General features: G+C 39.0%; 1 protein-coding gene across 2 annotated transcripts in view; it reads right to left on the bottom strand.

Moving 5' to 3' along the window:
* Window positions 1-14,051, bottom strand: part of malrd1 (MAM and LDL receptor class A domain containing 1) — a 62,341-nt gene that overhangs the window by 10,086 nt on the left and 38,204 nt on the right. For both annotated transcript variants that reach the window (XM_044340289.1, XM_044340288.1), the window contains exons 21-24: window positions 9,791-9,971; window positions 5,388-5,516; window positions 5,104-5,265; window positions 1,459-1,616 (exon numbers count right to left, since the gene is read on the bottom strand). In XM_044340289.1, coding sequence (XP_044196224.1) covers window positions 1,459-1,616; window positions 5,104-5,265; window positions 5,388-5,516; window positions 9,791-9,971 — 630 coding nt within the window. The remainder of the gene's footprint in view (window positions 1-1,458; window positions 1,617-5,103; window positions 5,266-5,387; window positions 5,517-9,790; window positions 9,972-14,051) is intronic.

Below are 14,051 nucleotides of genomic sequence, written 5' to 3' on the forward strand. Positions count from 1 at the left end.
TATTTGTATTTTATTTTGTTCTAGGAATAGGTGCTGTATATTTTAGTCTGAGTTTTGTACAGTAGATGTATGATGAGTCACATCTAAGACGATTTTCTGTCACGACAGACAATAAAGTTTTCTGAATCTGAATCTGAATCACAACAACTCCATGAATTTACATCTGGAGGAGTTTTATTATAAACAAAGTTTCTGTTTACATTAACTTCTAGTCACCAAAACATATTGACTGTTGAATGTGTTTCCTTTGCAAAAAAACATTTGCAAAGTTGATTTTTCAAAAATTCTGAAACCTGCATTATTGACATCCATGTCTACTAACTTGCATCTTCTTTCCTGCCTTTGCCGCACATTCCTGCATTTCTTGGCACGACACCACCATCATAGATGAGTGGAATAATGTGAAACCATTGGTAGGACTGCGCATCATGTCACCTGTGTGCTCATGCACATGCACCGGCATCCTCGTGTGCATCGACGAGAGCAAACGAAAGACGGACCCATTCATAAAAACAAACTATTACTTTACTTTTTACCACCTACTAGGGGTAAAAAAAAAAAACTCCTCAGGGTGCCTTTAAATATTTCATATTTATATACAAGTTTTGTTTTGTTTTTTTACATATTCATAATTTGTTTTTTTAAAATATGCACATTCCTCTCAAGTCATGTTAATTTTCTATTAATTTTCAGATACTGTCAGGAAAATATTTACTTTTTACTTTATACATAATTTATACAATTTTAAAATCTACCAAGTCTCTGAATTTGAGAGCTTTTCATTTAATAATTTACAAAGAATGTTCACAATTATTATGTCTCCCATTAGGAGTATACAGAATGGATTTGCATTTGTGTTAGATGTACACTAACACACAGTAACTATATAATATGTAAGTATAAGTGCAATATATATAAAAAGCAGTTTAAGAAATCTTTTTTTATACAGTGTTTTAATAGACTTTGACATTTTTGCTGTGACCTAAGTTGCATTAATTTATATTCCACTTCAATTGAGAATACTGGTGTCATTATGAGTTTCAGCTGCGTCTGAGTGCTTCCTGTCTAATTAGTTGTTGTTTTTTAAACATTTGCTTATTGTTTGTTGTTTTGAAATTAACCCGGCTTACAAAGACACCCAAAAAAAGACATGAAAAATGGATATGATGATAAACTTTGTAAGGTGACGTGCTTTGACGGATTATTTTCTGGCATGCGGGGCTTTCATTCCTTCCTGTGGGTATCAGGTGATTGACAGTAAGCGGAGCAGTGATGTAGCGAGAGGCTCGGTAAAACAGGAAAGAAATCTCTGACAAAACCAAATTAAGCCTTCGGGTTGACAGTGACGGATCATCTGACAGCAAAAACCATCTTTGGAAACTCGATGCGTGACACAAACCACAGTAAAAAGACAGAGACTTTGAATCATTTATGGAAATGTAGCTCAGATTAAATCACCTTCAGCGTTCCCATCCTGTCGGAGCCGTGCATGTAGAACCAGAAGCGCAGGTGACACAGGCCGACACTGGCTGGAAATGGACTCTTGGTTGTCACTTTGGCAATGTCACCTTCCCTCTGAACGGCTGAGTTTATATACAGGAACTTTCCTCCACCACCTTTGGAGATATAGTACAGAGCAGAGCTTTGTAGCCGTTTCATTTGCAGTACATTTATGTAAGATACAAGTAATACTTCAGTGTGATGAATGACAAAGCTGATGCAGTAGAAGAAAATCCACAGGCTACACCCAGCTCAACCATCCAATTTCAGCTGCAGAAAGAGAAATCCAATATCTCTGTTCTGTTGGTTTCAATATACATGATATTTGGACAGAAGAAAGCGTGTGTGTGCTGTTGTGAAATGCTGTAGCCTGCAGCCAAAAGCTACACAGAGCATCTTCTGCTCGGCTAGGTTTGGAGATGAGATTGTGTCTGTGCGATGCCAGAACAAAGTAGGAGTTTTCCACATGAGTTAAAGGGGATTTAAGGCCATCACAATCCACAGTGCACAACAAACCCGGCGCCCACCCACAACACTGGATTCTTCTCTTCTGACTCAAAAATAATCAAAACAGAGACAGCATATTCATTCAGATAAAGACGGTCGCTCAAGAATCCGTCATTCAGATGTTAACATCATCTGATGTCTGCAGAGTCATGTGCGTCTTCTGCCCTCCTTCAGCTTGTGTGTGTGTGTGTGTGTGTGGTGTTACACATGGCCGGGTTTATCGATCTGCTCTGTAGTGAGATCATAAGTTCCTTCTATGACACAGCGCCCTGTGTCCAGATTCATCTCTGTGATCGATAATTTCAACCGGCCAATCAGAAGTGGGTGTGGACTCAACGACCTGCCGACAGCCAATACAAGGAGGAATTAGAGCCGCACAGTACTGTCACCCATGAAAAACACTGCTTTGTCCTCACGGTCACAGCAATATTTTGGATGATTTGATAACTTAACTAGTCTTACATCTCCTTGAAACATTATTGACAGCCCTGAGTGCTTTTAGATGACATTGTGTTTGGCGTATTAATATGAGGCTGAAATGATTTTTCAATCAAAGATTGACAGGAAACAAGGAGACAGAGAAAGAGAGAGAGAGAGAGTGAGAGAGAGAGAGGGGGGGGGGGGGGGGGTAAGACATGCAACAAACGTCCCCTGGCTGGAATTGAACAATGGATGTTGTGGTTACAGTATAGAGTGTTTGCCCTAACCATTAGGTAACCAGGCCACCCCATGATTAGTGAATTAATCGATTAGTCGACTGGAAATTATTCAGCAAACGTTGCGACAATCGATTAATCGTTTAACACGTTTAAAATGCAAAACATTCTCTTGTTGCAGCTTCTTAAATGTGAGGATTTCTTGCTTTTCTTTGGCATATGTATCTATGACAATGTGTATATGTGACAAACATAATTTGTTATCATATATGAATAAATTGAACATCTGGGTTTCTGACTGTTGGTTGAAACAGTCATATTGGGCTCTGGAAAACTGTGATGGGCATGGATTTTTTCACATTTCTGGACATTTTATTGACTAAATGATTGACTGACAATTGCTCACTTGAGAAAATAATTGGCAGATTAATCAGTAATGAAAATAATAATTAGTTGCATCTTTCAAAATATGTAAAATAAACTACTGCTAAAAGTTCAGGTGACTCTTAACCTGGCTCTGTTTTCCTTGTTGTCTTTCTTTTTCTCTTTCTGAACTGAAGCAAACGTTACCAAATAGTGTGCAGGTCCCGTTCAATAAATCACTGCTAATCTAAACTTTAATTAAATTTTTCATTATTTTCATGCCGCTATCCTTTGCTGATCAAGGTCGTCGCCTCAACATCAAGACTCAATTTTCAAGGCAGACAAAGAAAACAGCATCGACTAACAGAGAACAATGCAAATATAGTACAGAACAGTACAATACAACAATTAATGAATGCAAATTGCAGGTAAAGCCACATAGAAATGACGGGTTTGCATTTCCTAGTTTAGATGAGTGTAATTACAGCCACAGATCCAATGACAGTGATTAATAGTCAAGGATTTATTTTCAATTAATCAGAAGCAAAAATATGTTTTGCCACCGCAGCATCACTGTACACAAGACAAACAACACGTCCACTGCTGTTAAGCTCAGTTTGACTCAGTCTGACACTGATCAGGATGTATTATTAACCCTGCCTTCACATGCCTGTCGGAAGCTCCTATTTCCCAGCTGTCAAGTCGTAATTACAAAGACGCTGCTCTGAACTGCCTGCGAGCTGAAAACACGGAAGATGTCAGGACACAGAGGTTGTTTGTTCTTAATTTTAGGAAACGTTATTTTGACAGCATTATTAATCTTTTTTTTTTTTTAACAATGCAGAAAGCAAACACATGCAGTGAGTTTTGAACACAAACAGGAACCATATTTACAGCGTGTATGCTCATTCTGTCATGAAAAAGAGGTCAGAATTAAAAGAACTTAAGTTGAGTTGAACTTAAGTCAACCAAGACGATGATCGTTCCCTAACAAAGTGCTTTGAGTGTCTAAACATAACTATAAAAACTGCTCTTCACACTTTTAGAGCTGCAACTATAAATCGATAAGTCGATCAAAAGAAAATGAATCTGCAACTATTTTGATGATTGAATATCAAAATAGTTGGTTTGAATAACATCGAAGATCATTTTAATCATTTTTCAAGCAAAAGTGGCCAACATGCACTGGTTCCAGCTTCTGCTGCTGTTTTTCTCTCTCATATATGATGATGAATTGAATATCTGAAGGTTTTGGACAACAAGCAAACTGAAGACATCACTGTGGCCTCTAAGAAAATGTGAATCCAATTCTTTCACTATTTTTTAACATTTCATAAAATTCATGATTAATCAAGAGAAACTGAGGTTTCTTCCCGTTAAAGGGGAGTTTTTCCTTACCGCTGTCACCAAGTGCTGCTCATGGGGGAATGTTGGGTCTGTGTAAATTAACAAGTGGTCTAGACCTGCTCTATGTGAAAACTGCCCTGAGACGACTTTTGTTGTGATTTGGCACTATATAAATAAAATTGAATTGAATTGAATTGAATTGAATTGATCAATTAAGCTAGAAAATAATTGGCAGATTAATTAGTAAAGTAGTGGATGCTTAAGTGCAAAAGCGGATTCTGTGGGGGAAAAAAATGAAATATGTTGTCAGTGAACATTTTGCAGATATGTTCAGTTTGCAACATGGCAGATATGTTAATTAAAAATGTATTTGCTGTTGCAAATGAGTAGAATATAAACATAATCTGTAGGACAGTGGTTCTCAAAGTGGTGTCCGGAGACCCCCAGGGGTCCTTGAGGGAGTTCCAAGGGTCCCCAGCAAAAAGGGGAACAATTTATTTTTACTATAATTGCATCCATAAGTAACACAATGACGGAATGTGACTCTTTTGGTCATGGGTTTCATATACTTTCTGTAATAAAACATCTAAAAGCAAAGATCTTGTCAGATGGGAGACCCTGGGACAAAATCTTATCAAATGGGGTCTAATATGATGTCAGTTTAGGGGTCCTTGATGTGAAAAGGTTTGAGAACCACTGCTGCAGGGTTGGCAGCAGATAAGGTACTGACCTGGACTGTGGTCGGTATGAGGTCCAGCATCTGGCATCTCACTCCTGTGACTAATCCTCCAATCAAAGTCATCATCATGCTCCTGAGAAAGCTTGCAGCTCTCTTCCCATTGGTCTTCCTCCATGTTGAAATTACAGGTGCCTGGCAAGCCAACAACGTGGTCTACGTGAGGGAGAGAGAGAGAGATGGAAGGAAAAAAGAAGGTGTCAAGACGTGTGGGCTGAAAAATGGATTCATTCCCAATTCCAAAAATAAAAGCTATTCTATTTCCCATGTCTACTCACCGCAGTCTATCTCATCTGATTCATCAGCACAGTCGGCCTTATTGTCGCACACCAGGTGGGATTCAATGCAGTGGCCGCTGCGACAAACAAAGTCTGTGACTGAAGGACAGCTGACTGGCTCCACAGCATCTAAAACACACAGAGGAACAAACATAGGAGCCGATCTGAGGGGGAAACAATTCTCATTCATGTTCATAGTCTTCATCAGGTAATCTTTCTTTAGGACTGCGCCATTAGACAGGAACCTATCTCCCCTTTTTCATTCAGATGGATCAAACCTAGCATTAGACAATAAAAACGCTACGATGAACAACTGCGTTTTATTAAAAAACAGCCTTCCTGTGCTCTGCACCAAAGGACGCGAGCAGCGAGAGAAGACTGTAAACAAAAGCAGACAAGGGCCTGTCAGAGGAATCAAAGCCTCCTTCCTCCTGCTCCGCCTTGTTTGAAACAGAAACAGAGAGGAAGGAAAGAGGATCAGGTGGATCAGAGACAGCACACAGCTTGTATGTGCGTGTGTGCTTGTATGTACGTGAAGCGACTGTTAAAACTTCAAAGGCAAAGACAATAAATGACGACCGAAATGAGCGAAGAGCTGAACTGCATTCCAGCAGTCCAGGAGGTCAGTGGGGTAACTGCCATCAATGAATAAACTGAAAATGCATTTAAAGTTGATGGAAGTTGTGCGTAAGTGTCATTTGGTTTTGGACAGACAGTTTGTCTGCTTGTCAGTCCTTGCATGCAGTCTGTGTTGATGTAAGTTTCCACTTCTGTCTGTAGGTCAGATTTTATGGCTGCCTATGTAAGTGTGTTTATATTTGTGTGCTGGAGAGGGCCTTGGCAGAGACAGGAGACATCCCACATGGTGTCCATCCTTGTGCCAGGTCCTGTTTAATGTGGAACATCTGTCTCGGACGTAAACATCAAACAGCGTCTGTCAGCGACCGTCACCGCTGTGAAAAAAATCGAACTCTCTCCCTCTCTGAGACACACAAGCTCTCTCTTTTCTTTCTCTGTTCGTATCCCGAGCGGAGCGGCGGCAGAATCAATTTCATAGCCCAAACTATCAGTTGAAAAGATCATAAAATAATTTCACAGTGAAATTACAGTACAGCTCACTTGTGAAGATTATTGGAAGTATACTTTGATAAAACAAGAATGGAAGGGAGCGAGAGAAAAGTTTATAATGTGGTCTGAAATCTTTCTAAAGTGTGATGTATTTTCTAGGCCACTGCTATGATTCCTTATTCAGGTGGTTGAAGAAACCTGGGATTTAGAAGGGCGTACATCAATTGTTATTATACTTTTGACATTTTATTCTTGGATTTACAAAGACAGAATTAATTCACGGGTTCACTGATCTTCAACAACAAAGAAAAAAGGATATTCTCAAGAGATTTTTTGCAAAAGTTAGATATGGGCTGGTATGAAAAGCTGGGCGACAATAAACGAGTTATGGTTTCTTTTTAAATCTATCAAAAGTTTAGTCAAATTGAAACTACTTTTAAATAGAGGAAGCAAAAAGAGAGATTTTTACTGCCACTCTGCACAGAGCGACCATAATATATGTGCAGAGACTCTGTGATTACTTTGCCAGGTGGTGAGATTTCTGGCTTTGAAAAACTTTCCACTCCAGTCTACCAATTATTTGGAACAATGACATTTCAAGACATATTTTCTTCTCACCTACATGCATTTTTAACACCTAAACCATATATGACATTGCTGACAGGTTTTTCATTAACAAAAGAATAATGAATGAAATGAAAAATGAATAAGCCTTGCTCAGCTAACAAATCAGAAAACAAAGCAGTAGGCTACTCTTACTACAGTATTTGGCATTATGACATAGTACCATTTAATACCACCTTGTTAACTTGTTACTATTGTGAATGATTGTGGGATCCTTCTGGTTGCCAACAGACATCAATCAAAAGCTCAGATTTTGCAATAGCACTGTTTTTGTCAAGTTAAATGAGAAGATTGAAAACACTGTCAAGTCTGTTTGTTAACTAGAGCCAGGAGACGGTTAGCTTAGCTAAGCATAAAGACTGGAAACAGGGGGAAACAGTAAGCCTGACTCACTCCGGAGCTCAAAAAATCTGCCACCCACCTCCCTAATGAAAACATTGTATTTCATTTGTTTAATCTGTACACAAACAGAAATGTGAAAATGACAAGTTGTGGTTTTATGGGGAGCTTATCTCAGCATAAAGACTGGAAACAGCTCAGCTCTGTCATAATATTCCAAGAAATGCCTCCCAGCACCTCTAAAACCCATTAATTAACACGTTATATCTGGTTTGTTTAATCTGTACAAAACTGACATGTAAAAACTAGTCTTGACAACAAGCCTCCAGGGAGTCAACATCCCATAAGACCACAACATGTTGTTTTTAGATTTCTGTTTATGTACAGATAAAACAAATGAGATATAATATGTTAAATGATCCAGGCTAGCTGTTTCCCTCTGCTTCCAGTATTCATGCTAAGCTAAGCTAATCAGCTGCCAGTTCTAGCTCCATAACACACAAGCATATTACAGGCATATTACACATGATGTAAAAAAAAAAAAAAAAAGAAAATTAAGAAAATACTTTTAAATAAATTGATTCTTGTGCCTGTGTATTGTTTTAATTGTGATAGCAGTTCCTTCCCTTTTTTCTCCAAGAAATTAGGTAATGCTGTCTTCAGACCTCAAAATCCTGGAATAAAAATCAGTGACATTGCCTCGTACTCTGTGCCCCCACTAAGACACGTTATATAATCTGAATTTAACAGAGCCCCCAAAGTCTGGGAAAAAAATCCTTTTTGGAGCCCTACAACCCCAAATGTCTGTCACTGACTGACTGAGTGATAAAGTTACACCACTGGTCAGCCGAAGTCAGCCAAAGTATCCCAGAATGCATTTTGCACCAAATGGCGAAGTAATTTGTAATTTCACTGTAGGACTCTATTCATATTAACAAATATTAAGTTTTAATATTTTTTCAAGTGAGAAATTAACCATTTAGATTCCCAGTATATGGTCAGTTTATCCAAATAACGCCTATTTGGAAATTTGCTCTGATGTTGTCAGAGATGTGAGGAGCCACTGGCCGGGTGCCAACCGATTATCTCAGCAGCCTGACTCCTGAGTTGATCGGCCGGTCAACGTCCTTCGTCATACCAGGGTAGAGTCAGACTGGCCGTCAGGAGAATGGGAGAAATCCGGGTGGGCTGGTTTCTGTGTGGACCTCTTGAGCAACCCATTATACAAAAACAAGAGCCTCTTATGTCTGTTCCTTCCTTGATGTCATCAAACATGAAACCTCTTGTGTAGAGAGGCTTTTTAGCTTTATTTGGAAAAAATAAGCAATAAGCATGTCTCTAACAGAGGGAGGTCTTAACGTTTTGGACTTCTCCTCATTCAACCATGTTATCCAAATTAACAAGATCAAAGATTTCTAAAAGATCCAGATGGCATGTGGAGTATTATTCCAAACTTTCTGTTTAAAAAAGTAGGTGGTCTTAATTTGTTATTAATGTGCCCTTTAGCTGTCAGTACACTTCAGACTCTCCAACTTTCACAGGCAAGCTCTAATGTGTTGGTCTCCTCTATATAAGCACAACTATTCTCCTCACAAATGATTTTTATAGAATAATCTCAGTATCACCTACAGAAACAATTAATCAATTTTGATCATTGGTTTAACAATAACATTTTGCTTGTTAAACAGCTATTTAACCGTGAAGGGCTTCTGTATTCATATGAAGATTTTATAGAGAAATATAGTGTTCCTGTCTCCCAAAGTGAGCATACTACTGTAATTAATGAACTGTCAGCTGGTATTATATGTTTATCATGTTGTTTATCATGTATATACCATATATAGAAGATAGATTAATACTCTTTTTATAATTACATAGTGGAAACACTAGAACGTCTGTTTATTCAGTGTGTGCACGTGACAATGTTTTGGGCTGATTTTCAGTTGGATCTTAAAAAATACTGTATTTTGTTAAGGAAATTTTACATAAAGAACATGATATGTTATTAGTATTCAACAATCCTAATTTCCTCAGCAATGAACAATCTGTCATTAATTTGCTCATTATTTTAGCCAAATTTACATTCATAACATGAAGATCTTGAAGTTACTATCTTATATTACATTTAAACAAACAGATCTCTTACATTTCATACACAGTCCAGCCATATACTAGGTTTTGACCCAGAGTAATCTCATCTTTCAGAAATCTGGGGTGATTCTGGAGTTGTAATTTACAAAGAGAGAATGTGGGCCTACAGTTCAGGTTCAATTTAACTTTTTGTCTTGTTTTTGTATTTATTTTCTGGTTTGTTTTACGTTATAGGCAGTCAACACTTCTTCCGAAATGTGTGTACTGTTCATATCACCTACTTGGGTCACAGTCTATGAACTCCAGGTCATCCAAGGCGGCTCCTCCGCTGACGTCCCTCGAGCGGATCCCTTCAAATATCACCATGAAGTTCCTCAGCTTCCTCAGGGGGATCTCAGCTCGATTCCACTTATTTCCCTGATGCCCCGTTTTATTCCACACCTCCCGCAAGTCGCTCTCCGTCTGTGGAGAAGAGCGGCATTGAAAAAGGACGATCATGTGGTTGCATTTTACATTCTGCTCTAGTTACACCTCTTGGAGTTACTGTCAATTTCTATATCATTTCAAACTGGATTCAAAGCTGCAGCATTATTGTCAGGAGCATATAAACTTGAAGTATCACAGAGTCATGTCACATTTCAAGAGTGAAGAACTTAGAAGTTAAATTGAGCTGAAATTAACTCTTAGACAGACTGCTGAGCTGCCATCTAAGAGGAGTCATTAAAGTCTCATTAGCATAACATCATAGCAGTAAGTTCCCCTGCCTTGAAACCTGCTATTCAGACTAAAACTGAGCTCTCCCTGAGTCATGGTAATGGCTTTCTCTCATACCACATATGGAACGTATTAAAAGACAGACCGATGTGTATTCCTCTGTAAGTCCTCTCTGTCTTTTCCCATGGCACAAGCCAGGCACTAAATCATGACTAATGCAGCTTTGAAGCAACAAATGTGACTTTGAAAGGGGTTTTGTGGATGTATGTCTGACGAGCCAACATCTCGCTGGCGGTTTTTAATGTCATGTCAAGAGCATGAATGAGATGTTTACAAAAGTCATATCACATCATATTAAAGATACACTGTTTTGTCTGAAGAATATGAGGCGCTAGTGCAAATTATTGGTGAAGGCAGCAGAAAACACACGTCATGTCCTTTATTGACATAACCAACAATAGTACAGCATATGCAGCCGCAGATTAAACCAAGTAACACTGAATTTCAGAAAAAAGGAGATCACAGGCTTGGCAGCACAAAACTGAAAGACAATTCAGACAAAAGAGAAAAGAAAAGAAAGAAAGAAAAATCTATATATACGTGGTTACACTTGAAATAAGCTAATTCAGCCGCTCTCTCTAAAGTGTTATTATGAAAGTTCCCAGTACTGCATGTTGCACAGCGGTTAGGTCAGTTTGAGACTGTCTCATTCACTGTCTGGGACAGAGTGCCTCCCATTGAAAAGTTTATGCTCTTTATTGGTGTAAGTCCAGTAAGTCCTCATCTTTGAAGTATTTTCTCTTGTAAAATCATGTTCTAGTAAAACATACTGTAAATCTGACCTTTGTGCGGCTTGTTGTTTGTTTTTGAGTGGGGAATGGCCTCATTGTTGCCCCTTGTGGCCACTCGGGAAAAAGCAAAACAACTGGGGTTCTCATTTTTTTGACTGTAGTTGTAGTGGGTGTTTTCCATCCCCAGCCTCAGGGGGCAGTAATGAGCCCAATACGGCATGGCGTTGGTGCATTTGGTTCGCCAAATGCACATCTGGTTAATGTCTCCACCTTCGAAAAAAAGCAATCTACGCTTTTCTATGGGAAGCATCCAGGATTGTCTCCCACAACAAAGACAAGACAGTCCTTAACGGGGATAGTGAAGGTGAAAATGCTTATTTTGATTTCATCTATTTGTATGCAGTTTACTCTTTCTGTCTTTCCTTTTGTCTCTTGTCTGATTTGTCTTTAAATTTTGTGTTACCACTCGTTGAAAACACTTCCCATAAGAAAATAACTTTTTCACCGTTTTGCGGCTTGTCCATGTGTTGTTTTTTTTTTGTTTTGTCTTTGTTTTTTTAAATGAGGAATGGGCTCATAATTAGTAGTTGCAATGGTGGTTTTCCGCCCCGGTCCTCAGGGGGCAGTAATGAGCCAATTACGGCTTGGAATGAAGTGAAGAAGACACCACACTGGAGAACTTAGTCAGACAAGCCAAACAAAGTTGGGATTTGTGCTTTATCAGAAGTATTTTTGCATTTCTTGGTTTGGCAAATACACGTCTGGTTAACTTCTCCACCTACGATACAAAGCACCGCACAGTTGCTTCCCTACGCTTCTCTATAAAAAGCATCCGGGATTGTCTCCCACGTTAACAAGACAGTCCTTAACTGTGTTGTATTTACAAAAACATTAAAAATAAACTGAAGAATAAGCATGAAATGTAAAGCAAGCCCGGTATTTTGTGTTGTTCTTTAAAAAACCTGAAATTTTCAGCAAGCAGAGAGGAGTTTATATAGATTAAAGCAGCCTTATAACAACTTGCATCTAAATGACACCCATTTCGTGCAAACACACACATATGCACACTGTAGGTGCATCTCAGTTCCCTTAAATTGCATCCACATTTCCCTCACTGACGTCTTTTCTTTGCGTCTAAGTCCCTCCAACCGAGGATGTGTGGAGAGACGCAAGGAAACCACGCAGGCAGAGAGGAAACGAGGAAATATGTTTTTAGAGAAATGAGACGTCCTGTCCTCTGAAGTTTAATGTGAAGTGACGTCTGTTTCTGATGACAGCTGCAGATGATCACAGCTGGATCAGCTGTCAGTCGGCTTTAACAGCTGTAGACTTTTGATGGAGTTTGTGTCTGCACATATGTTCACTGTGCTGACACTAATAAAGGTGCACAGATATCATTGCCAGAGCAGCTGTTTTCTTCCTGTAGCCTGTTAATTGTTTGACAAACACCTGCATATGAATATAAACCTGCATTCTGTATTTATACTGTGTACTGTGTCCTGCTCAGAGGCACACGAACCATTTCTATGGGCAGAATGCGTTTAGAATATTTAGAATTATTTGTGTTTGTATTTATTGATATTCTGTTTGTTAATTCGTTATTTAATAACCGAATATGATTAGGGTTTCATTAGGCTAAGTGCTTCAGGGAAAATGGAAATGATGTAACCCCTACCAAGCCATCCAACAGGAATTTTCAGCCTCAAAAATATAAATGTGTTTAAAATGTGTTTCTTGCTGACAGATAGACTCTCCCAGACTCTAATTTGATCCATAATAACATTTAATGGGGGAAATAACAGATCATAAAAAGAAAAAACCTTCTAATAAATGAAGAAAGTTGTTTATGGTTCTTTGTTGATTTGACCGACAATTAACACTGATTTTTAACTGCGGCTCTGGTGTATCCTCGCTCATGACTCCTTAGAGCAAGAATTAGAGCTTTGAGACGGCCTTCAAGTTGACAGACTGGAACGATTTCTGGTTCAAGCGAAGATTGAGGAGCGAGGAAAGATCGCACCTTGTCTATCCTCGTCCTCACTTGCAGTGATTTGGGTGAATGTTAAAAATCCACTTCAGCTTCGGATCAATATGGAGAAGCACTGCCTAGTTAAACCAGAGAGTGTATAATAGACGAAAGTAAAGATTTCACTACCCATCATGCTGAAGTTCATGAGTCTAATATTAAGACTGGTGTCACCGCAATAATTCATAATAGCTTCCTCGTCCTCTGGTCTTATTAAAGGTGACAGAATGACTGCGGGTCTATAACACCACATCATTAATTCAGTTTTAGGGTGGTGTCAAGGTGAAAATCAATCTCAGCAGTGTGAAACTTTTTGGACATTGTAGATGAACAGCTAAACATCGCACATAGTGTGAGGTCTGACAAAATAAGACATGAAAACTTGCTGTATTTGAAGTTGCAAGATGAGGCCAGAGGGCTGACTGCAGTGAAAGAGACCTGGTCTAATGTACTCAAAAACCAGAGGACAAGCAATGTCACATTCTACTCTGCAATTTGAAAGCCTATTAAAATGCACCCTTGGGTGAGGCATGCACAGACTGTCTCCTCTGCTTTACGCCAGTGGAGCCTTGGCTTGAAATAATCTTGTTACTGTGAGAGTAGAGCATAGATTAATAGGCAGCATTACAGCAAGACTTATCCAGCTTTATGTCATGGAGTAAAGGCTCAATCCATAAAACCAGCCTTAGAGCGACTGACGAGTGTATGATACCGACGTACGTAGCTCACACTTGACGCCTCAGCGGCGTATACGTCGAGGCATTTATTCGATCAATTTGAAGGTTCGTTTCCTGAGCTCGCTGTCAAGGCGACGCAACGACAAATTCAGTTTGCTCAATGTGAAGAGTGGATGTACATTTGCATAATTTCATTTTATTATCCCCAGGTGACAGTCAAGAGTCCAAAAGAGAACAAAGAAAGTTGTAATTACAAGAAAACACTTGATTTTATTTAAAGTTTGAAATCCCCAATGTCTTAACCATACACTGAATGTTCAACTAAGCTGAAATC

Source organism: Thunnus albacares, chromosome 21 (genome assembly GCF_914725855.1).
Source record: "Thunnus albacares chromosome 21, fThuAlb1.1, whole genome shotgun sequence".
Taxonomy (NCBI): Eukaryota; Metazoa; Chordata; class Actinopteri; order Scombriformes; family Scombridae; genus Thunnus; species Thunnus albacares.